Below are 26,586 nucleotides of genomic sequence, written 5' to 3'. Positions count from 1 at the left end.
TAAATTTAATGCACTGCATACATTAACTTGTTGTTTCTAAAGTCAGGATGGTTTCTGCACCTCAAAAATTTTTCCCTCTCGCATGATTATGAAAATGATTTTAAAAATCATGAATGGGTTGTAATGAAAGATAACATAAATCATAAACTAGAATGATGAGGTTCTTAGATAACTACAGATTGATATGAGATGAAAATAAGTGGGGTGGGGGAAGAGCATTTATCAGTAGCATTTTTAGCATAATGTCATATGTGTCTCTTATTTTATATGCAGTCAATATTTAAGACCACACTTCTATTCATGAATTTGACAGACAATTGCAACAGTTAAGTCTTCTGTTTTATTACCTTATGATTTTTTCTTATGTTATATAATAAAATTTTGTTAAAAGGTTGGAAATCTGAAGACATTAAAATCATTATGATGAGAGAATAAGCATTTTTTTAAAAATGAGAGTGTACATAAAACTTACTGGGCATACCCCTACAATTTCCATGATGTATTCCATCTCATGCTCAGCATCACATAAATCAGCTAGTCCTTTAACAACAACATGACCAATCAGATCATTTCTTGTAAACCGGTCAAAGTCATATACAGAAAACTGAAGAATTCTGTAGCCAAGTTGATTATAGGGTACAGCAAACATGAATGTTTCATTAAACACTGGGTTGAGGTTCCTTCTATGGACCTATTAAAAAGAATTACTGGGTTAATTATAATTATGTATAATATATCATAAATATTAATAGGCTACAAGACTTATGTTATTAACACTATTTACCATCAGAATTATTTAGAATACTTGTTACAATGGAATTGATTTTTCTTGTTCTTAACGAAGTAACCCTTATTGGTTTAAGCATTTCCTTTTTCCTTTTATTTATGCCCCGGTATTAAGAATATATGCAGAACATTTTTTTTTTTACTTGTATTGTTCCAACACTAACAAAAATCAGGTATTTTGAGTAATCATTAATTTAGGCAGATAAAGAGACATAAAATATGAGAAAATCAAATCCATTGTAATGAAGCATAGAAGCTAAACACTCCCAAAGTTCCACTGAACTGCTTCTTAAAATAACCTATATTATAAACATAGAAGCCATACGCTCCTAGCTTGGACATTAGTGATATGCCTTTAGTGAATATTCAGGTGTGTGGGTATCAGCAGTTGTACCAAATATGGAAATGCGCTTGGTACTTCAGGTAGTCACCGGACAGGGACAGACACATATTGAGAGAGATGAGGAGACATTGTGATCATTCCTATTCCATAATGTACCGTCCAGGTGTACAAGATGAGTACTGGAGAGTCCAATCAGATCTCAGGTTTATGTAAACTCTGGAGGATCTTCTCCCTTTAAAAACTGGATCCTGGGAGACCCAGGAGAGCAGAGCAGAGTAGAGGGGAGGTGTCATTGAAGCAGTTTTGACCCTAGTGTGCGAAACATGTCATAACAGTATTTCTTTGTGGTATGGTGTCTGTGCCGTTGCCAAGGAGAAGGCTACCCAACTCGTCCGGATGAAGTCACCCATAGAGGACAGCAAGGGAGTGAGAGAACAGAAAATATTCATGTTAATTCTTACCCATAAGGAATGATGATTTCTTATGATGATGACAGTATGTTACAAAACTTCCTTGTAACATACTGTAGTTGTAGAAAATAATAGTAATATTTGCTGTTTCCATTGGCTTGTTATGAATACTGTGTATTAAAGCTTAGTATCAAGTAATTTTACATAATTCTGAAAAATTACATATTAAATTGATTTTAACATCAATTTCTGTTTAATTTATACTCTTTTATACTTTTTGGTATGAGGGCAGTGCAAGTGGTGTAGGGTGTTAAAAACCAGCTCAGGCCCCAAACTTCACAGTTCATTTGTAACATATGCTAATAATTCAGTGAAGGATTTCAGAGGACTTTTAATGTAGATAAGCTCTTCAAAAAATGTGTAATGTAAGCAAAAAAAACTTCAGGTCTGATAAATTGAAAATACTATGTACGTATGAAAATACTACATTAATATCAGACAAGTTTATTATTTCAAAAAATAATAAAGCAAAAATCAGAGTAGGAATGTGTAATATAACTAATGACTCTGATGAGTACAATAAACAACTACAGAGGAATAAAGTAGGCCAGTAAATCAGAATGTCTTATAATGGGAGATTTTAACTTTCCAGATATTGACTGGAACTTGTGGATTAGTCACTCGCACACAATAACACTTGTGGGTTTAGTGAATGACTTTTTTTCTATAGCAGAATGTTGGAGAGGCAACAAGAGGGTGTAATACTTTTGATCTGATTATCAGCAGTGATTATTCATGTATTACGACTCTACAGATCAAACAACCACTAGGTGGCAGTGATCAAAGCATATTGATGTAGAATTTACTTATTTACTTTATCCTTGAGATATATACATCTCAAGGGTAAAGAGAAAGTATTTTGATTTTGTAGAGATGACTACAATTGGACCAACTGGTGTTACCAACAGCTAATTCTAAATGGGAAGCTACTAGGCTTTTTGTACCAACTGAGAAATAGTCAGGTATAGGCCTAAATGGATGTCAGATGAACTGAGACTTTGGCAGAGAAGAAAAATGCATGGCATCCATATAAATTATCAGGCAAGACAGAAACCTATGGTAGATATGAACTAGTCTGTAATCATGTCAAAAAGGAGGTTAGGCAAGCGAAGGCAGATTATGAGAAATCTTTGGCAAAAGATGCAAAGAAAAACAGCAAGGACTTCTTTACTTATGTAAACATTAGAAGGAAGGGGTTGAATCAGATAAATCCACTTGATACTCTTTGAGTGAATTTAGATGCAAAATACAATGAGTATTTGACATCTACATTCACACAAGAGGAATTATTTTAAGGAAGTGGGTGAAAGGCTATCTCGGAGCTAAACAATTTTGTAATAACAGAGAGGAAAGTGGAAGAGAAATTGTTGAAGTTAAACTTATAATTGGAAAGGCACTATCCAATTATATTAAATGAGGCAGGAAAGGAAGTAAGCAATCCATTAGACAAATATGAGAGTATCCTTGGATTCATGAGAGGTATCCACAGACTGGAGATGTAGGAATGTATTCCTAATTCACAAAGGGGACCAAAGGGTAACAAGTAATTACAGATGTGTTAGTTTAACTTCTGTTCCAGGGAAAATAACTATGCATCAGCAAATAATTCTTTGCTAATGCAGAGTCACTGGTTAAAGAAGTGATTTAGGACTGTCTAGGAGTGCAGTGTAAAATGCCCACATTTTTCATATTAATTTACAGATATTTCCCATGCATTTACCTCCCCCCCCCCTTTGCTGTGCCCCTTCTTGCTAAAGAGTTATTTTGGCTGTTTCAGCAGAAAATATAAATACTAGTCTACCATGACTAACCGCTATCAGTTTCTTGTCAAATATAGAATGGTAAAATTCGACTTAGTTGCTTTCTCAGTTATAAATTCCCTTTGCCATTATTTTCCTAACTGAAGATAACAGTCGCTACGTAGAAGTAAGTTCACAAGTCCACGAAAATACGAGCTTCGCTCTCCCTGACAAATACTGGTCAGTGTGTCTGATGTTGACCGCGTGAGAAAAGTGTCCCACCCTAGTTCAAGCTCGGTGTGAGGCGAAAGTTCATGCGATAAGGAGCATATACCCTGGTGGACGATGAGCGAAAGGTTGTTGTTTTGTGGTGGTTTTGGTAGAAGCAGTCGGTTAGTTAGTCTGTATGAGAGAGAGTGAAAAAATACAGTAAGTTTTTGGAAACGGGAATTACGTTACAGAATGACTGTACAGAGAGAAGCTTGAAGAACAGCGCAAGAAGATACAGAATGAGCGAGCGAAGATAGCAGAACCCGAAGGAAGGCTGCGAAAGCACGGAATCCCCTCACCGAGTTCCGCCCCCCGTAGAATGAGTCATCCTTATTTAGGTAAGTTATCCCAACAGCTATACATAAACCTTACTCCTCAGTAATATAATTAATTATGTTAGCATTGATAAATCGTAGAATACCTTAATTGCTTCTATCTTAAATAGCTTACTACATAGTATTTCAGTCTATCATAATTTACTATTGGTAGCATGGTGTATCACAGGGTAAAACTTATCTTATGGGTGCTATCCTAAATAGCGCGACATTTTAGTAATAACTCCCATTACTTCTATTTGACACTGAATGTAACCAGTATGATTTATTATGTTGCTATTGTTAAGTATAGAATATCCTAATGCTGCTATCTTAAATAGCACATCATTTAGATGGTCGTCTATCACAATTAACGATAGATAAAATAGTGCACAATAAGTTAAAACACATCTTATGCGCGATAGTTTAGTATTGACACCCATCACGTTTGTATAACTATGTCACATGCCAGTTCTTGCCTGAGATGAAGTATCCACACGAAGAACACCTATGTGAAGAGCCCATTAATTTCCAAAATATCAATAGTGCTAAGAACTCTTAAATACTTCCATAAAATCAATTTATATTATTGTAACCAAATGATTTAGGATTTGCTTGTCACTGCCACTAGGGCGGTAGTTATTAAATATGTACCATTTCTGTAATAGATTGCATTAAACTATGTTTTGTTTTAAACATATGCCTCAAGCCTATTCTCCATTCACACGAATGAGTAAGTAAAGAATTATATATAGAACTTTTATTGCGGGTACTCGAATTTCTGCCTAGAATTGGAAAGAGTTTGGGTATTGACACAACGCCCTGGTCAAAGCTGCAGTTTTCCTATTCCCTGCCGTTGAATAGGGTTACCGAGGGCCGAGACCATTGTCCTAATATGAAAAACCACTAGACAATCACATGAGTATACTGGGGTTATCATTGAACAAATGATTAAGGAAGGAAAACGTCCCGCCATACAGATGTGTTGTCCAGAGAAGAACGAACGAAAGTAAGTAATTAATAAGCAAGCAAGAAGCATAATAAATAAAAACACCCAGTATAACACTTGTGCCAATTGTGTCCAGGATTAAATATTTTGCGGGATGAAAAACTGTCTACACAGAAGAAGAAGTCACAAAGAGAAAGAATCTAAAGGGATTACTGATAAGTAGTAAGATTGTTGATTTCGTGCACTAAGAGAATAGGTAGGAGGCATTACTCCTTTGCAACAACACAGGACATCTACACTAATTAATAAATTATTGCTATTTTTATAATTAGATTTAATAAACAAATGACTACATGCTATAACACACTCTTGTTTTAAATAAGTGATTACTAACATCATAATTTTGTTTCAGCAACAGGTAAGTCACATTATTTTGGAAGACAGGGGCCCAAAATTAGCAATTAAATTTCCCAATTCCTAGTAAATTTAAAAAAAAAAAAAAAAAAATGGAGGATCAAATTCCTCAAACAACAGGAATATCATCCCCCCTACCTCAAACACAACAGCCACCACCCACCCCAGAACCAGACAGACCGCATTCAGCGAATATCGCAGGATTTTTAAGTCTTGTGCCATTATTCTTTGGCAAAAATGATGAAGGCCCTTCAGTCCAATTGTTTTTCGAAACTTTGGAGAGTGTTGGAGAATTAGCACTCTGGGGACACAGAGAACTTTTGGCAGTCTCGAAATCTAAACTTCGCGCTTCGGCAGCCGACTTTTTAGCCCAATCCTTTGAATTACGCGGGGAAAAGAATTACAACATATTTAAGAATGCTTTTTTAGCTCAGTTCGAAAAAACGGAACCAATTATCACTTCCCTTCAGCAGTTCGCCAGTGCTGTGCAAGAACCTTCGGAAACCATTGCGAGTTATAGCACGCGCGTGAGGAATTTGGCAAGGGCAGCTTTCAAAATTCAGGGAGAGACACCTGAAGTATTAAACATTTTAGACCAGGCAATGCTGGCCCAATTCCTTAGGGGCATATCGGGAAAAATTAGAAAAATGGTGCTCACACACAATCCTTTAACTTTTTCACAGGCAATTGAGATTTCGAAAAGAGAGGAAATTAATGACCAACTTACTCACACAAAAACTGTCCCTGTACATGTTATTAATAGTCCTGTAAGGGCCGAGAATGAACGGGAGCGACAGGAAAATAATCCCAAACACATTCTTGAACCCATTCAAGATCAAATACGTGACTTACAACAATCGTTAAGTTCATTATCAGTAAATCACGCAACAATCAACAATTTAGAGACACAAATAGCTGCCCTGAGTCAGCAGATGCAAACTATGAAGGTGGGCAAATTTTCCCCTCCCCACGGTCAAGCAGCATTAGGCGCTACCTACCTCCACTCGGACAGCGCAGTAGATCCGCTAACCGACGCTAACGTGACCTTCAGACCAGAGGTCGTTGACCGCCCGGAAAGACGCATAATCTTGCCATACTACGGCCGGCAGCAGGCAGCCAGAAATATGGTAAACAATCGCGAACGAAGGGAAAGACGCATTTTTGACGACCGTCCGAGCTTCCATCAACCCACTCAACTTTTCCGCAGTCGCCCGTGCACGAATTACGAAACGGACATGTACACTGCATCCCCAAAAATTAGGACGCCCTATGCTAATAATCAATATTGTAATTTTAATGAAAATCGAGATCAAGCTGCCAATAGAATGTATTATGCTGATCATAATAGGAGTAATATAGACTCTTATTCTAGGATAAGGAGAGGAACATATAGGAATGAGCATATTCAGGGGCAAATTCGGCCAAAAACATTTCAGGGCAGGCAAAATAATTATACAAATACTGGAAGCTACAGGCGAGATAGAGATAGAAATTTATGACTAAAAAGGGGTTCTAAACTTAATAGGAAGGATTCGCGATGTAATAAAACCCTTTTGCCAACCCCTAACTTTAGTAAAGTTAGTAAGCCAGAAGTCAGAGACATCAGAACACAACATGGCATTTACATTCTGGAGGATAATACTAAACTACCTGTGGTATTGGGTTCTGTACAAAACATTAAAACTAGATTTCTTTTAGACACAGGTGCTGGCGTTTCTTTAATGAGTGCAGATTTATTTAATAAAATTAAAAATGATACATCGTTAGATTTCAGACCTCCAGAATTAACTGTAACCGGAGTTTCGGGAAATATTGTGCCAATACACACTACAGTAACTGCTAATATTAAATTAGATAAGGCAACTTTTAGGGAGAAAATTCTGGTTACTTCAAAAAATTTTAGTGGCAAATATGATATCATCCTCGGCTTGAACATATTAAGGAAGTTTTCATTCAGCCTAGACTTAGATAAAGGGATCATACGATCAGTTCCATTAGGGATTTGCCTGAGGGAAGAGGATATTCGGCAACAATTGGTGGATTCCACACCCACAGTTGCTAAGCTTACATGTAAACATGTGCTCCCAGCAAGCACAGAACAGGTGGTAACAGTATCTTGTGACCAGCTTGCTGCTCCTCCCAAACAACTAGTATTAGCAGGGCCAAATTCAAACTTAAGCCGGGATGATTTAGCAGTGAAATATTCGGTAGACCAGGTGGACGAAAGTGGGAAAATATCTGTGCTCGTCGCCAATTTAACAGTGGAACCGCTGCATCTTCCAAAAGGCATGGGTATTGCGTGTCTGGAGAACCTGAATCCTCAATCAATTAACCCTAAGAGCCAGGAAAGAGGCAAAAGGGAAGTTTCTCCAGTGACCATAGAGGACTTTAAGCTTGATCACCTGACTGCCGATCAAAGACACCAATTATCAGACCTGTTACGCAAATACTGGGATGTGTTTGCCAAATCAGCAGCCCAACTAGGCAACTCAAAAGTTATCCAACACAGAATTAAATTGACAGACAACATTCCTGTTAGACAGAATGCTTACAGAACCCCCTTTTTACTAAAGGATGAGATTCGCAACCAGGTCCAAGAACTTCTAGATTCAAACATTATTGAACCCAGCTGCTCTCCGTATGCCGCGCCCATCGTCCTGGTGAAGAAGCGAGGTGGGGGATACAGGTTATGTATTGATTTTAGGAAACTTAACGCCAAGACGATCTCCGACGCATACCCGATCCCTTCCATGAGTGAGATACTTGAACTTCTGGGAGGCGCGCGCTACTTCAGCTCTTTGGACCTCGAAGCCGGATTCCACCAGATTGAAGTGCACCCCGCGGACCGCCACAAGACAGCTTTTACTACAGGGGAATCGCTGCTACAATACCGGCGCATGCCTTTTGGGTTAAAAAACGCGCCATCTAGTTTTGTGAGAGCAATGGGGCTTGTCTTGGATAATTTACAACGAGATTCCATTTTCGCTTACTTAGATGACATAATCATAGTGTCGAAATCTTGGTCCTCACACCTTTCGAAGCTTGAGAAAGTTTTCCAGCGCCTGAGAAAGTACGATCTGAAGCTGAAACCAAAGAAGTGTGAGTTCCTAAAAGAGCAAATAAAATACTTAGGTCATCTCATTGATAAGGACGGTGTCCGTCCCGATCCAGCGAACGTGAAGGCCGTTCGAGAGTGTCGAGAGCCAAGAACAATGAAGCAAGTGCGATCGTTTCTTGGGATGACAGGATTTTACAGAAAGTTTGTCCCAGAGTACGCAGAGATAGTCAGGCCGCTAACCCAACTTACAAAAAAGAACACCCCCTTTTTATGGAACAGTGCCGCCCAAGAGGCATTCGACAAGCTGAAGGTCGCTTTGACCACACCACCCCTATTGATTTACCCTGACTTTTCTAAACCATTTTTTGTGTCCTCTGACGCATCTAATTATGCAATCTCGGCTGTGCTAGAGCAACAAGTTGACAAAAATCAAAGACAGCCAATCGCTTACGCCTCCAGACTACTAAAGAAAGCAGAGACTATGTATAGTACCACAGAAAAGGAAGCTTTGGCAATAGTTTTTGCGGTATCACAGTTCAGACCATTCTTAATAGCCTCCAGTTTCACACTAATAACAGACCACCAACCATTAAGCTATCTTCTTCACTTAAAGAATCCATCCCCCAGATTAGCTCGCTGGAGTATGCTTCTACAAGAATACAATTTCAAAATTATATACAGGCCGGGTCGACTTCACTCAAATGCCGATTTCCTTTCAAGGCCAGTGTTAGAGGAAGAGGAAAGACAAAAGGGGCTTAAGAAATCCAAAACTGCTGAATTAGTTGCTCCTATAGCAGCAAATCCCACCATAGAGTCACTGATCATGCCGCAACAACAAACCAGAACTTTGATTAGGAATCTCCAAAGAGAGGACCCTAATTTGCAGGAGTTAATTGAGCAATTAGAAGGAACACTACAGGCAACAAGCAAAGTCCCAGATTCCTTCTATCTGAGTGAGGACAGGATACTGTATCACTACACTTTACCTGACCATGGAGCTACTCGCTCAGAGCCCTGTGAACAGTTAGTAGTTCCAACCAGCTTGAAAGCAGAAGTGTTGAAGTCCTGTCACGACGGTTTTCTCAGCGGGGGCCACCTGGCCCTACACAAGACGTTAGAGAAGGTTAGAAAACACTTTTTCTGGCTAGGCCTTTTTGGCGACGTCAAGAATTATGTGGAGACTTGTCCATCGTGTTTGGAGCGTAGAGGGTATAACCCTAAGGCAAAAGCAGCCCTGATGAGAGTTCCTAATGAGAACTCACCTTGGGTCCGAGTGTCCTTGGACATTTTGGGACCCCTTCCAATGACTTTGAAAGGGCACAAATATTTACTGATGGCAATAGACAATTTTACCCGTTACGCAGAAGTAAGCCCGCTTTATACCCAGAAGGCTGAGGAAGTGGCCACAGCTTTCATAAACAATGTGATCTCGAGACATGGGATTCCTAAATACATCCTAACAGATCAGGGCACTAACTTCATGTCATCACTGTTACGACAGGTGTGTAAAAAGCTAGATATTCATCAGCTTCATACGAGTTCCTTCCACCCCCAAGCCAATGCAAAGGTCGAACGTCTAAACCGCACCTTGGCAAACATCCTGTCTCATGTAGTGAACGAGTCTCAAACGGACTGGGATGTCATGGCCCCACTAGCAATCGCTGCATACCACGCGGCAACTCATAGTTCCACACAGGAATCGCCAAACTTTTTAATGTATGGCAGAGATTTGGTGTTGCCATCTGACTTATGGCATTCCAAAGAGAGACATTCATATGCGTCTTTGGAAAACTATGCAGAACTATTGTGTGCACGCCTTCGCAGATCCTATGAAATCGTCTCCCAACACTTGGAAGAGGCAGTGCAGAGGCAAGAGGATCGTAGAGCATCCGTTGCAGTAGACAAAAACATCCGTGTAGGAAGCCTTGTTTATCTTTTTACCCCTAAGATAAAACCGGGCACTACAAAGAAATTGGCTCGTTTGAGCACAGGTCCCTACCGTGTGATCAGTCAGCCATCATTAGTGAATTATGAAATACAGCACCTGTATAACCCAAAAGATAAACAAATTGTGCACGTGGACAGATTGACAAAGGTTATTGACAGGAAAGTGTTTCCCGAACTGAGAGTAGAGGAGTCAGGGGAATCAGAGGATAGCAATTCACCAGACCAAACAAGCACTACATCAGTGCCCAAAGAGACATGGATCTTTGATGAACCTTTAGTGGAGGATTGTGATCTTATCCCACCTATAATTCCCCGTCCAACTATGTCCAGGCCGACCAGCTTACCCGTATCAATCCCGTTGTCATCCCTCCCACCAAGAAATCAGGAGGGCCAACCAAGGACAGATCAGTTAGTGAGACCTGAGGGAGCTGTGCAAGCACCTACTCAGACCCACGGATATAATTTACGTAGTCGCGACCGAGTAACTCATGCCCCACCAAAGGAAATTGTGGTGTCCCAGTCACAAACTGAGGAATTAGTACCAGAGACAGCTTCAGTGGAAAGAGCAGATACAGTGGTTGACACTCCCAGCAATGTAGCTGAAGCAGAAAGAGTTGTCACCCCAGATCAGAGTAACAACACTCAAGCAAACACAAGCCAAAGCGAGCCACCAGATAGGATAGAAAGAGCAGTTCAGTGGATATTGGGTCCACATCTTGCTGAGAGATACCTTCGACCAAGCGATGGCAGTAGTTCTGATCTGGCAGGTATTCTGAGAGATGCCTGGAGAGACTAAAGTGAGGATAGTGATGTGTATCGGTTTCAAGGAGAAACAAGCCATAATTACAGTTACTAGCAAAGTGAATGCTTTGGCAAGACAGTTGTGTACACCGAACGACCAGTTTCAGAACCAGCACCAGTAAAATTTAAAAAATAATAATAATAATAAGATTGGTGACAGAAAGTGGAAGCGGGAAAAAGGATTGAGAAGTATAAATGGCACAGGTGGAAACACAGAAGAGAGAAGATATGAAAAAAAAAGGAGAGAAAAAAAAAAAAAAAAAATCTTTTTAGCATTCTTGTAAGGCATTCAATGTACAAAAGGTTCGATTCCGAATCTGTATCTAATAGCTAAATCGGGGAAGGAGGAAGGGATATACACCTGTATACACATCCCCTGCATAATAATGCATGAGATGAAAGGGACAGAGAATACTGAGAACTATAGGAGCAGATGTGAAGAGCAAGCACAAGTCTTTTTTTTTTTAGGAGAGAATGAGGAATGATTGGGAATTTAATTTGCATTTCTGCTTAAACTGTGGTAGGACCATTGAGAAAAGGTTTCTTTTTAATTTACATATCACTTTACCAGTACAAAAAAAAAAAATTTATGACATCAGGAGATCAAGATTTTAGATAAGTAGATCATCTTCCTGTACTAATGTGAAAAAAAAACACTTGTGTTATTTCAAGAGAAAGAGAGAGGGGATAAGCGAAGTTATGATAAGAAAAGGATCAAAGTACATAACTGACCACAGAGGTGAAGAAATTGATCAGTTTTGTTGGATTCTGGCAGTGTGTTTTATCAGCAGCCAGATAAATGGATGGCAAATTGAATGACATGGCACAAGTAGGAAAATAGAATTAATTTATCTTTATAAATCTCACACAGAAGCACGAACCACTCCAATGAACCTTGAAAAAAAAAAAAAACCAGAGATTTTGTATCCGAATTCTATTCAAATATGACCATTGAGCTAATACTATTAAAGCAAACACCTTTCTCCACCAAATATATCTAGACTTTATGAAATTATGCGGTATAAAAATGGAGAGAGGAAGGATACAGGTGGCTGAGGGAATGTCCGGAAATCCCCTAGTCACTTTTTGTTTTCCCTCTCTCTCATTGCACATCGAAATCCAAAAGTCAAGAGAGAGGATCCTAAAAAAAAAAAAAAAAAAAAAAGGAGAACAAGAGGGAGATAATATTTGGTTTCTTTTGGAGAGAGGATAGGGCAATTGGCCTGGGGACGGCTGGTTCCTCCCAGTCACTAGTTGTTTTTATCACTTTCCAGAGAAAAAAAAAATTTAAGTGAATAGGAGGTAACTTCTGAACTTCAAGATCTAGACTTGGGATCCATCTTCTTGTACTACATATATATAAATAATATATATTAAAAAAAAAAAAAAAAAAAAAAAACTTTACTGTGGAAAGAAATCCTCAAAACAATATTAATCAGAATTCTAATTCCGTCAATAATTTCTTTTTGAATAAAGTTTACCTACTAATGAGAACTTCATCATGTATGACAGTAGGGAGTAAGTGATAGTGCATTAATGTAAGAAGGTCAATATAGAACAAAACATATAGGTAATATTGACTATAAAAAAAAAAAAAAAAAAAAAAAAAACAGAAACAAGATTGCTGAAGTAGTGTACTCATGTTCGTGCCTTCAAAAATCCAGACTGCTGATAAACAAAACATTGTGCTAATTAGGAGAATCAAGGGCTATTTTAAAATAAGAGAATGATTTCTAAAGTTTTTGTTTTCTGATGGGGATATTATTTTTTTTTCCATGCATGGCATGTTTGATTTTGCAAATGAATTGAGTAATTCGTCTTCGGAGAGGTATGCAAGGAAACCAAGAAAGTGACATTTGAGGTTGTGAGTGAGAGCAGGAAGAATGAATGAAAGGTAAATGCGGAGTATGTATGGTACCAAATACTCCCTCACCCGGGATTCAAAAGTATAAGGAGGAAAAGATGTGTAAGTGGGGCAAATCTTTAGTATGGAAGAGAGGATGGATGGAATGCATAAACAGAAGTATTTTCTTCACTAACTAGTCGTGTTTATCCGTCCTTGTTTAGTCGCGATGGTGGAGTTTCACAGGTCTGTACGATGCCTCATCGCTAGAATGCTGACCTTCCTCCTAGCACCTTTACGTTGGATACAGAGGGTGACCACCACAGAAAGGGAGATCCCAGCGCCTAATCAATCCATAGGTCCTTGTCAGGAGTCTTCTGGAGCTGAGCTGATTCTAACCCCGCAGCAGCTTTCCCAGCAAGAGCGGAAACAAAAGGAAGTAAGGCGGTCTCAACCCATGAGGAGGAAACTTAAGGCAGCCCTGGAAATGCGTTTTCCCTGCCACTATGAGAACCATGGCACGAGAAGTTTCCTAAATTGGAAAGGTGAGGTGCAGGTTTCAAAACATAGACTTGGGATGGTGAATCGCTTTGTCCGCCCAACCTGGTGCACACCTGCCCTTCCCCGGTCACCAACGACACACCCCCTTGGATCACTTCCTCCTTTCTCGAAGTGGATCGTCATTGATTTTCTATTTGCCAGTAACCAAGAAAGTGCACTCAAAGTAGAGGAGATTGCCCTAGTAAGTTGGGACCATCAGTATATTGCATCAACCCCAAAGGCAGGAGCGTTTGCATCTCAGCATTTCGGATCATGGTTAAGCATCCTTACGAAGCCATACCAAACGATCATAGCTATAGGAGAAAGAAAGGCACGAAGCCTGGAAAAAGTCCTTCCCTTCCGGACTGTGGTGGATGCTAAAGTCTTCTCCTCTCCCGATCCAGAATTCTTGCCTGATGCAAGAAACAATCCCTTTCATTGTCCCTGGAACCACCCGGCGGACCACTGTGCAGTCCGCACAGTGAACCTTTGCACCCAGTGGCTGGAATTCATCGGTCTAGTGAAGGCAAGAAAAGCTCTTCCTGAGAACTGAATAGTGAAAGTGGTTTACCACAAGGCCATGTGTTAACAGCCAAGAAAGACAAGGCCAAACGTGGAGACAGAAGAGATTGTAATTCCATTCATTTCTGTGTAAGGAGATTGCTAAGGTCTACAATATTCAAAAGAAAAATTATATATATACATATATATATTTTATAGACCTAACTTTAATATTTTTATCAGCTTTACATATATGATATTTCTTTTATGTATGTTGCAGTGTTCCATTTTAGTTATTAGTTCATGTCTATGTTATTGTGATGTTTAGTTACATGTATACAATTATAATGTACTTGCTTAATTAACTTCAGATGCTTTGTGTCCATGACCTAAGGACAGTTACTAATTGTGTGATTGTTTATGTTTTATGTCGTGCCTGTGAGCCAAGTAAGGACTATGAACAAAAGCAGTGCCCAGAACATTCCTTGGAGGGATAAGCTCCTTTTGTGTGTCTCCAGCCTGCTGAAGAATAACCTCACCGAATCATGGACTACAGAAGAACTTTTCTTTTACTGTCTGACAACCTCAGCCTGGAAGTCCAGATCTGTTTTCTGTTGTGCTTCAAAATGCTCACTTATTTAAACCAGGGAAACTGTTAACTGAAGCACGGACTTTAGTGGTGAAAAAAAAAAAAAAAAAAAAAAACAATTTCTCAACAGATGGGTGCAGACAATGGCCTCCATGTGGAGAGCGAACAGCATTGAGAAGTGTGAATACAATAAGTCCACACAGTGAACTAAGTGCTATACGCTTTGTTTTGTTTGTCTTGTATTTTATTTGATTATATCCATATAATATGTTAGTAATTAAGTTTCTTTTACACTGTAAGAGGAGGAATGTTTATGTTGCCCCCCCCCCGTCAAAAAGTCAAAGCCCCAGTAGGGACGTCGAGAATTTCAGTCTTAGTTGTGTACCCCGACTGAAATCCTCAGCGGTAGTGGCGAGGAGTGTAAAATGCCCACATTTTTCATATTAATTTACAGATATTTCCCATGCATTTACCTCCCCCCCCCCCCTTTGCTGTGCCCCTTCTTGCTAAAGAGTTATTTTGGCTGTTTCAGCAGAAAATATAAATACTAGTCTACCATGACTAACCGCTATCAGTTTCTTGTCAAATATAGAATGGTAAAATTCGACTTAGTTGCTTTCTCAGTTATAAATTCCCTTTGCCATTATTTTCCTAACTGAAGATAACAGTCGCTACGTAGAAGTAAGTTCACAAGTCCACGAAAATACGAGCTTCGCTCTCCCTGACAAATACTGGTCAGTGTGTCTGATGTTGACCGCGTGAGAAAAGTGTCCCACCCTAGTTCAAGCTCGGTGTGAGGCGAAAGTTCATGCGATAAGGAGCATATACCCTGGTGGACGATGAGCGAAAGGTTGTTGTTTTGTGGTGGTTTTGGTAGAAGCAGTCGGTTAGTTAGTCTGTATGAGAGAGAGTGAAAAAATACAGTAAGTTTTTGGAAACGGGAATTACGTTACAGAATGACTGTACAGAGAGAAGCTTGAAGAACAGCGCAAGAAGATACAGAATGAGCGAGCGAAGATAGCAGAACCCGAAGGAAGGCTGCGAAAGCACGGAATCCCCTCACCGAGTTCCGCCCCCCGTAGAATGAGTCATCCTTATTTAGGTAAGTTATCCCAACAGCTATACATAAACCTTACTCCTCAGTAATATAATTAATTATGTTAGCATTGATAAATCGTAGAATACCTTAATTGCTTCTATCTTAAATAGCTTACTACATAGTATTTCAGTCTATCATAATTTACTATTGGTAGCATGGTGTATCACAGGGTAAAACTTATCTTATGGGTGCTATCCTAAATAGCGCGACATTTTAGTAATAACTCCCATTACTTCTATTTGACACTGAATGTAACCAGTATGATTTATTATGTTGCTATTGTTAAGTATAGAATATCCTAATGCTGCTATCTTAAATAGCACATCATTTAGATGGTCGTCTATCACAATTAACGATAGATAAAATAGTGCACAATAAGTTAAAACACATCTTATGCGCGATAGTTTAGTATTGACACCCATCACGTTTGTATAACTATGTCACATGCCAGTTCTTGCCTGAGATGAAGTATCCACACGAAGAACACCTATGTGAAGAGCCCATTAATTTCCAAAATATCAATAGTGCTAAGAACTCTTAAATACTTCCATAAAATCAATTTATATTATTGTAACCAAATGATTTAGGATTTGCTTGTCACTGCCACTAGGGCGGTAGTTATTAAATATGTACCATTTCTGTAATAGATTGCATTAAACTATGTTTTGTTTTAAACATATGCCTCAAGCCTATTCTCCATTCACACGAATGAGTAAGTAAAGAATTATATATAGAACTTTTATTGCGGGTACTCGAATTTCTGCCTAGAATTGGAAAGAGTTTGGGTATTGACACAACGCCCTGGTCAAAGCTGCAGTTTTCCTATTCCCTGCCGTTGAATAGGGTTACCGAGGGCCGAGACCATTGTCCTAATATGAAAAACCACTAGACAATCACATGAGTATACTGGGGTTATCATTGAACAAATGATTAAGGAAGGAAAACGTCCCGCCATACAGATGTGTTGTCCAGAGAAGTCCGAACGAAAATAATAATAATAAATAGTAAGAAGTATATATAACCCCCCCCCCCCAGTATAACAGCAGTTATACTTCAATCATGGAAGAGGTTCATTATGAACAGATATTGTCTGACCAATTTGATTGGTTACTAGGATGCAAAAAATAATTTTGATGTATACTTGGATTTCAGGAAAGCTTCATATTGTTGCACCTAAAAGGCTGCTGCAGAAATTAAAGCCATGTGGCATTGAGGGCAAGTTGCTGCTATAGATAAAGGGATGGTTGATTGGGAGAAGACAGAGGGGTAATTAATGGACACTGCTCTTTGTGGAATGGTATTAGTGGAGCCCCCAGGGTTCAGCCTATTGTTTTCTATATTTATCAATGATATTAATGAGGGCAATTAGGCTTGGAGTCTAAGTCTGCAGATAATACAAAGGTTGGCAGAATGGGTAGTAATGCCAGTAATGAAGGTATGCTACTGCAACAGCATCTAGAAAAGTTGGCAGATGGACTGAGAAGTGGCAACTGAAGTTTAACATTGACAAATGCAAAGTACTGCACATGGGTAGAAGTAACCCCAGAGAAACGTACCAACTATGTAGTACAACACTTAGGGTGGTAGAAAATGAAAAAGACTTGGGAGTAATTGTGCAGTCAGCTATGAAGTTTTCTGAGCAGTGCAGACAGGCTGCCAGAGCAGGTCATGGGGTATTGTCAATGATATACAGGAATTTTGCTAGTAGGGAAAAGGACGTGATTATCCCTTTGTATAAGGCAATGGTTAGGCCATTGCCTTATAAAAAAAATAACCCCTCATGGGTAGCACAGTTTGTAGAATTGCTGTCCTCCCTACATCAGGTAGAAATGACCTGAGTTCGAGACCCATCAATGGTGAATTTTTATGGGCCTGTTTCACAATGGGGCTGAGTTTGTAGATCTTAGGTGAGGGTAGCATGTTTTTTTTTCCCCCAGTAACTCGGTTTTTTAGTCCAGTAAACAGAAAATTGACCACAGACATGCAATTTACAGACAGTATATATGGAGCAGTATGGTGTTAGTCACTGATTCTTCTAAAATCCTACAAGAACAACAACAAAAATAAATAGGCTTGTTACTTTTTGAAGCTGGAATTTACATCTAATCGTTTAGAATCAAATTAGCAATGCAGTCCAATATGTCCTCTTATTATAATCTTAAATTAAAAGAGGAAACTTCATACTTTTTTAGTAGGGCTGTAAATCTCTTGACACTCAACTGTGGATGAATGTATTATATAGGTGGTAGATGACTTTCATCAACCGGTGAAATACCACCACTTTGCTTATTGGAGGCTTGAAGTGAAACCCATGTTTAGTCTCTAGAGCAAAGTTTCCGGCATCTCCCTCCCCCCATACTTGTCCTTCAACCCATGCAAGGTACTAAGTACTATAGGTTTTGATACCTTTCGTGTTTGGGGTTTTCATAAAAAAAAAAATATATGAACTTAAATAAATCAAATTAAAAATAGTTACTAATTAAAATCAACATGCATTCAGTTCTTGGTGCACTTGGTATGATATGAGAATTGAATGCATGTTGATTTTAATTAGTAACTATTTTTAATTTGATTTATTTAAGTTCATATAATAATACATTCATCCATGATTGAGTGTCGAGAGATTTACAGTCCTACTAAAAAGGTATGAGGTTTCCTCTTTTAATTTAATGAATTAAAAGAGGAAATACACTGAATCATGTGTATCACATAATTCAGTTTTTTAAACTAATTGATAACAGTTTCAGTTATGTTATGTAAATTTAGATTTTTTATGGCCAGATATGGCAACTGCTACTAACAAATACAAGTTTTTCTTGGCGCTTCCGTAGCCAGGTGGGCAGGAGCGGCAGTGCGGTAGCACACGCTTCTTGATTAGACCGGGGTTCGAGCCCGTGACCACCAAATGCGGAGGAAGCGGAAAGGTCAGGGAATGACCACCGCATATCTCCAGAGCAATATGGCCTTAGTTGCTAATGCTCCTAAAAATCAAATAACAACAACAACAAGTTTTTCTTATGCTTTTCAGGTGTTTTTTTTTTAATTGCAGTTAAGTGGCAGTTTGAGATTTTCTAAAGGAGGGGAGAGCTAAAGCAGTTTCAAAATAATCATTAAGCATTAATTCTCATGTAGCAGTAAAAAAATCCAGCTAAATCCATTATTTCGGTACCACTTGTCTCCGTGCAGTGGTTGTAGAACAGAGTGATTGTACGGTCGAGTTTTGTGATTGGGTGATTATTGTGAAGGCGTTTTCTTTTTGATTGTTTTGTTTTTCGAGGAGGGGAGTGCTTAGCTTAGGTAGGGTGTTTATCCCCCATCCCGCTGTTTTAAAATCAGAAAACGAGTTCCCAATTTAAAAATAGCAGAAAGTGGGGGGAAAAACACCCTAGGCATATCAACCTAGGAGGCCAGTGGATGGGGAAAGCAGTGAGTGGCACCTGCCACTCACTGCTTTAATCCTGTCCGTTTGTCGAAGTACCCAAGATCTGGAGTTTTACCAAAAATCCATATTATTTTGATCATAAATGGGACTGCCACTTTTTCATAAAGTATGTCTATAGTTACATTATTACTCTTTTCAATTTCTAAACAATTAGTACATTAACGGATGATATCTGAAATGATCTTGAAAACCGATATATTCGTACGTATTCCACTATACTATTCCACGCATCCCAACAGTCTAAAGTGACCAGATCCTTTTAATATTCAAATTTCGGACAACCAGGGGAGAAATTTTCAATTCCCCATAGAAACAATATACACATTTTTTAAAATTTTTATATATAAAAAATATTCACATATAAAATATAAATTAAATATATATACTTCTTTGAACTAAACTTATAAAATATCACACTTCTTTAAAAAAAAAAAAAAAAAAATATATATATATATATATAGCCTATATTTGTTTTGATTTTTTCACAGAAAGGCTGAAATTCAGTATAAGGTATCCCTTGTGGTACACTGCGTAACGAGCAGAAGGTTGCATGAAAGACGTGAACTGGAAAATAGTTGGAATTAGAAGGGAAAAAACACTTATTAGAGGGTTCATGTTTTTAATCGATTTTCATTTTTGTTTAGTGAAAAAAGTTTTTTTTCTGTGAAATAATAAAAATACATACTTCTTTTAACAATAAAAACAAGAGAAATTAAATAATATAATTAAGTATTTGAAGATTAAATGCACGAAGCATAATAATATGTTATGGGTTTAAATTAGCTATATAATATCGGTGTAGATACACCATAGTCTCCATTACTAGAGGAGCGTTATTATTTATTCGAATTATTTATTTATTTATTATTTATTTATTCGAAGTAATGCCTGGTATCTCGTGAAGGCAGCCACAATGAGGTAAAATCAAACGATGTCTTTGCGCTACGCATGTAGTTAAATTTATGGGTAAACTGTGGTGTATCTACACCGATATTATATCGATAATATAATTAAATATATTTTCCCGCTGAGTCAATTTTTTTTAATTATTTGCTATTTCATCGTAAAATTCTTCACAAGAATTAGCAGAATTGCACACGTGCAGTATTACTTTCAGCGTTCGGTACTTTGGGTAAGAGTAAAATTACAGAATTGTACGTAAAAGAATACTGAACTTAAAATAGTAATAAATAAAATTCTAAAATATTTATGAATATGAGAATACAATCGACTTTCAATCAAATTAAATACGAGTAATTATTATCGATCAGTGTATCAGTAAACACTGTTTTAAATAAATATATATATATACTGTATATTTAGACCGTTTTATTTTAATTTTACAGCTTTAAATCTGTAATTTATGAAAGCATGAATTTAACTGAATTCTTTTAATCAAACGTGAGGGCGTTAAATTGTTTATGTCTGCATTTTGGAATGTGCTGGTCGTTAGTTTTTAATAAGGTACTACGACGATTGTCTTTTCGTTTGTTATTTATTATATTTTTTTTAATTCTCGCCGGATCAGTAGTGCATTTTTCGTTCTGCAGGTTACTAAACTTGGAGTAACTAAGTACAGTATATCTTATTCTGGGTATAACTAATTTAATTCTATTGTCCACTCAGCCTGTCCAGTATCAGCGAATCGCAATTCCGTCACCAAGTAATACTCTTATTTTTTTAAATGAGACTGGGCTGCACAGCCACCCCCAGGATATTCAGCTTTTTCACAAGGCGATATCCAAGATTCTCTCGCAGCACATTCATTGCCGGTCTTTCTGAGAAATATAAAGCACGTAGGCTCGTAATCCGTTCATCAAAAGTTCAAAAATTTTAAGCATAAATTAACCAAAATTCCCCTCATATCTGATAAAAATTTAGGATTTGTACATATAAGAATTGAAATAGTGAGAAAAAGGAAGTGCACAACCCTGCCAAAAAAGTATTCGAATAGTTGCTCCCCCTCAATGTAATGAACAGTATGTCTATGCAAAATAGGAACACGTGTGCGAGCAATAGCAGTGACATCACAAACAAGCACAATGAGTCTCGAAAAGACGCTAAATGATCGAATCATATTAGCAATTTGCTACTGCGTGCTGCAGCCACACGTTTGAACCTCGAAACGTCTACTTTAACCGATGTAACGAAAAGGAAGACCTAAAGCAATGTAGATGGTGGTGGAACAGACGGATAGAAATTGCGGATTACTGAAGAAAGCGAATGAGCTATGTATTTGGAAAGTATTGCTCTGGAACTCAACACAATCATTAAGTGAAATAATTTTCAGAGTAGTGTCCATGATCAGTTTGGAGCTGTGCATATTCAGTTTTCATTGCTCAGCTACTGTTCACAAGGCCCATATGATATCAATGAGCGCCGTTTCAGTGGTGTCTAAACTATTGTTTTTGGACCACAGAATAAAGGAAACAGGCCCTGTGAATCGAAAGTTGCATTATAAGTCTTCAGATTGTATAGTGAGTGGAGTGTAAGTGTTGTGAATGCCGTAAGTGTTGTGCCCCCCCCCCCCCCCCAGCGCAGTTTTGGAAGTGGCTTGATCAAAGTGTAAACCTGCTTCTCATGATTCGGACTCGGACCTTGGTTGCATTTCCAGAAACCATCTATACCGAATCGTCATTGATATCTTAGGTAATTTCTTGTTGTTTGCAGTTCTGTGGAAACTGGTCCTCATATTTCAGCTTTATAATTTACAGCGAGTGAAAAGTTGGTTCGAAGAAAATGAAGCTCAGTAAATCGCCTCGTTGGCTGATTCCAAACCTGAATTCGATCGCACACATTTGGGATGAACTGCAATGCTTGATCAGGATGCTGCACTGAATAATGAGGAGGAGTGGATAAAAATTCGTGCTATCTGCTACAAGAAACTGGTCGAAATTGTTCCATGATGGGTCGTGTTGTCATTGGAGCTAAAGGTAAGCCTAGACCTTGTTAATTTGTTAATAAAACTCTTGTTTTTCCAAAGGTTATACTATCGAAATACTGTTGATTGGGTGTATATTATTTTGAGTAAAGATTCATTACTTGCCCTTGTCTGCAGCTTTTTTTTCCTGTCAGGTAGTAGATGAATCTTCACGTAGGGATCAGAGCTTCCAGTGAGATCTTTGACAGGGAGATCCTCTGCTTGAACTACCTGAAATTATTAATCAGATATACGTTTTTGTAGATAAAAAAAATTTGAATTTGTGTTAATTAACAGAATTTGATAGTATAAAAATAGTCTAATCATTGAAAATTCCTAATACTGTTTGTAGAACTGACGTAGCCAGTGGTCAGAAGCGAGAGTGCATAGCAAGCGTTCCTTGAGTAGACCGGGGTTCAAGCGCGTGACTACTAAATACAATAAATATTTGTATTGACGATTTATTGTAAACTCTTACTGACTTGGTTATCGTGCCGGAGTATAAACAGAAAAATGGAAACTATTGTTCGGCAAAATTTAAAAACCCAAAGAATTATTCTCATTAAAGAATGCAAAACAACGTTGTAGCTAACACAATATTAGCTTCATATTTTCATTTCAGGGGGGGGGGACCCTAAACCAGGGATATCTAACCCTTTTTTTTTGGCCAAAAGCAAAAACTAAACTGCAAGGTCGAGGGCCGCATGGGCAAGAAGAGTTCCTTGCCACGAATTACGTATTTTCCAAAATAGAATTTAATTTTTGTTGACCAACGTTTCTATTTATAGTTTGTTTTTATTTTTTTTTACATTTGTTAATTAAATACGAAAATCCAACAATTATTAAGTGACACCAAACGTTCTTATTACATAGCTATAATAAAATTGTTAAATATTGAGTACGATACATAAAATCATATGAAAGCGATATCGAAAACAGAAAGGGGATATTTTCGAAAGTCAGTGGTAAACTATATTTTGTGTTTCAAACTCTGCTTGGGGGGATTGGAAGCTTAACATTTAGGGTTACCTACATGCACACGGTATGAAGCGGTGAACGACCAGTTGGCCTTGCCTGCTCTAAATCAACCCCCAAACGTTAAGGAAAGGAACCCTACAGAGGCAGTAGTCAGGTGGTGGGCACTATGCATCTACTTAGTTGCGCATGTTCGAGGTATAACCATAAGATCGTGATCACTGTCCTTCCACAATGTATAGCATAGGTGAGCGTTCTAATCTTGTTAAGACTAAAGCAATTTGTATAGGGATTTTGACACCTTGGCGGGAGTTGACTGGTTTTCTTCTCTGGAAAAACCAGGCAACTCTCTACTCTTGGAGTTTTCATCCAGTAAAACAGCAAATTAACTGTAGAACAAATGTAGGCTGAGCTCCAGTATAGTGTACACCGGCGGGTACTTCGATGAAAGCGAGGAAGACGGCGGTGATTGAAGGCGAAGGTACTTCCCACTGACTGCTGTGATTGACAGGTGGATATCACGCGAGAGTACGACTTTGTTTGGGATTTTAGCGGTAAATGCGAAATTATCATTTTCTTAGTGGCAGCCTTGTTATATGGAACTGTAGAAGACGATGCAAAAGATGAGTTTAACTTGCTCAGGGTGATTTCAGGTTGCTGAGGTGATTTTTGTTCGAGTGGATTGAGTTATGTTACGGTAGTAATTCGGGACGGATTGGAGCAAGAGCATGATTTTTATCGCCGAAGTAAGGAGGGGTCATCAGATTTTGAAGTTTCACGAAAAAAACGTTTTTTTTTTTTTTTGACATTTTGTGCGTGTAGAAAGAGTAATTTCACTGTAAGCGCACGTGGCATCGTTTGGTAATGGTGGGTTGCAAAAGGCGATGGTTTGGGGACAAGAGCCGTGAATATTTTATTTCGAAATGTATTTATTTAGACAATTTTGTGAATTGAGAAAGAGCTATTTCGTCGTTAGTGCGTGTGGAATATTTTTATTTTTCTGAATTTTCAGCTGCGACGTAACGATTTGTCACGTGACACCCAAACTATTATATTTAGGCCACCCGAATAATTAAATTCATATGCCATGCTGTGTGTCTTATGTCTGTTAATTGCGCGTGTTTATGGTCGATTTGTCTGTTTTGCGAGACGAAAAACTCCAGTTTCTGCGGGAAATCCTTGCTATCTACGCCTGAGACAGACTAACTCAGCCACGGAGTGAAAAAAGCCCATTAAAATTCCTCGCGTCATCGACGGGATGTGGACATGTGTTTTTGTAAAGGGCGGCTCCTAGAACGTGAGTTCAACTCCGCCTCGTATCTCTGTGAAGAACAGTATCACTACAAATGGGCCAGATGTGTGTGACGTCGGTTTGTGTGTATTGTGTGTGTGTTCTGTTGTTCTGTTCTGGCCTCTTGGCTACCCAGAAGCATCAGTCACCTGGACAGATGATTCTGGGTACTCGTCCACACCACGGGAAGGTGGGCCAGTCCCAATGGAGCACGTACTGTCTCGATACGAGACTCTGAACCACCTGATGTTGCCAAAAGGTGGACCAGATTTCTCTGGGGGCCCATTCCAGAGAGGGGGAAAAAAAATAAATAAAATAAAAATTAAATAAACTAAAAACAGAAACAAAATGTATTTCCCGTGGTGCAAAAAAGACAAAAAAAAAAATAAATAAATAAAAAAAATAATAATAAAAATAAAAAAAATAAAATAAAATAATAAACAAATAAATAATTATAATAATTCCCCGTGGTGAAAATGAAAATATATTAAATAAAAAAAAAAAAAAAAAAAGGGGCGAGCTGTCTGGCACCAATGATAGTCCACATCCCAGTTGTTAGAACAGAGCACGAGTAAAAAAAAAAAAAAAAAAGAAAAAATAAAATAAATAATAATAATAATTACAGAATAATTAAATAATTTTAATCCCACAGTGAAGAGGAAGATGTAAGTCGGGGTGCCAGCAGAGAGAGAGTAAGAGGAAAAAAAAAAAAATGTGAGAGTGGTTATCTATCCTGCACAGAGGGAGAAAGAAGAAAAGGTGAGCCAAAGCTGCTCCTAGTTCCAGGGCAGGACCCGGAAACAGTGCAGAACGCAGGTTTGAGAAAAAATAAAAAATAATAAATAAAAATAAATAAAAATAATTAAAGAATAAATAAATAATTTTAATCCCACACCCTGGCTACAGTGAAGAGAAAAATGTAAATCGGGTGCCACCAGAGAGAGAATGAGGAAAAAAAAAAAAAAAAAGAATGGGAGAGTGGTTATCTATCCTGCTCAGAGTGAGAAAGAAGAAAAGGTGAGCAGGGCAGGACCCGGAAACAATGCAGAACGGAGGTTAGAAAAAAAAAATAAATAAAAATAAATAAAAAAAAAAAAAAAAAAAATAGTCAGTAGAAGGGGTGACTTTCAATTGGCAGTGGAATTGTTAATGATTGGCATTTCCACGTCGGTGATTGACGATCAGTGTCCTCCTCCAGGCAAATACCTCAGCTGCAAAGGTCTGGAAGGCTTCGAGATTGTTTTGGGTACATATCAGTTGATGCAGATCTGCTGGTGGGAAGTCCTGGATCTTATTCTGGAGACGGTTTCTGATATCGTTGTAATGTATACACTCCAGAAGCAAGTGTTTCCAACTTTCACTTTGCCCGCAAAAGCAGTAGGGAATGTTGATGAGTCCCAGTGTATGCAGTTTCTCATTTAGAGAACCGTGTCCGGTAATGAGAAAGGAAGATTCGAGGCTGAGGGAGAACCATCGGGCGTTATTTTTAGTGGTTGCAAAGGTTACCTCCGGAAGAAAACTCCGAGTTACAACCCCTACAGTAGAAGAATCCCATCTGGTCTGCCATACATTGAAGAGTTTATTGAGACATCGAGATTTCTCCTGCTTTATATCTGTAGTTAGTGAGAGTTCTATATCCAGGATCGTTGCCGGAATACCTTTTTTAATTCGATAGCAGAGCCCCTTGTAGATTGTGTAAAGGTCGAGAGGGAGGGTGCCTGCTATAACTTGGAGAGCTGCTGTAGAGACCGTACGGCAGATTCGATGGGTTGCCAGTAACATAGCTCTTTGTATAGAGTTTAGCTTTTCTTTCATCTTAATGATGGGAACTCTGTGAAACCAGACCCCGGCAGCATAGGTTACTATTGGGAGAAAGACAGCTTTATAATAAAGAAGAAGGGTTCGTTTTGATAGTCCCCACTCACTTCTTGAGATCCGTATAATTGCGGCGGAGAACTTTTTGGTCTTGGAACTCAGATGCTGTAGATGGGGGAAGAAAGACAGACGGTTGTCTATTACTACTCCCAGGACTTTTGTCTGTTCTACGAAGGTTAGCTGGGTTCCGTTGATTTTGACCTGGGGAGGCCTTTGTAAGTCGAGTCGGTTTTTAAACACCATCATCTTAGTTTTGGCAGGGTTGATTTGCAATTTGTTGATTGTTGTCCAGGTAGAGAGATGGTTGAGTACTCGCTGTGCTGTGGATTCGAGGGCTGCTCTGGAATGACCAGCGACCACGATGGTGAGGTCGTCGGCGAATGCTATGATTTTCGTTTTTTCAAAACTGTTACTGAGCCA

General features: G+C 38.5%; 1 protein-coding gene across 1 annotated transcript in view; it reads right to left on the bottom strand.

Annotated features, from left to right (window-relative positions):
- Positions 1–26,586, bottom strand: part of LOC150076307 (synaptotagmin-10-like) — a 157,016-nt gene that overhangs the window by 49,836 nt on the left and 80,594 nt on the right. The window contains exons 4-5 of the mRNA XM_090387492.1: positions 22,152–22,256; positions 473–691 (exon numbers count right to left, since the gene is read on the bottom strand). Coding sequence (XP_090243618.1) covers positions 473–691; positions 22,152–22,256 — 324 coding nt within the window. The remainder of the gene's footprint in view (positions 1–472; positions 692–22,151; positions 22,257–26,586) is intronic.

The sequence above is a fragment of the Mastigoproctus giganteus genome, chromosome 13 (assembly GCF_048544385.1).
Source record: "Mastigoproctus giganteus isolate SK-2022 chromosome 13, ASM4854438v1, whole genome shotgun sequence".
Taxonomy (NCBI): Eukaryota; Metazoa; Arthropoda; class Arachnida; order Uropygi; family Thelyphonidae; genus Mastigoproctus; species Mastigoproctus giganteus.
This window is presented reverse-complemented; position numbering and strand designations above follow the sequence as displayed.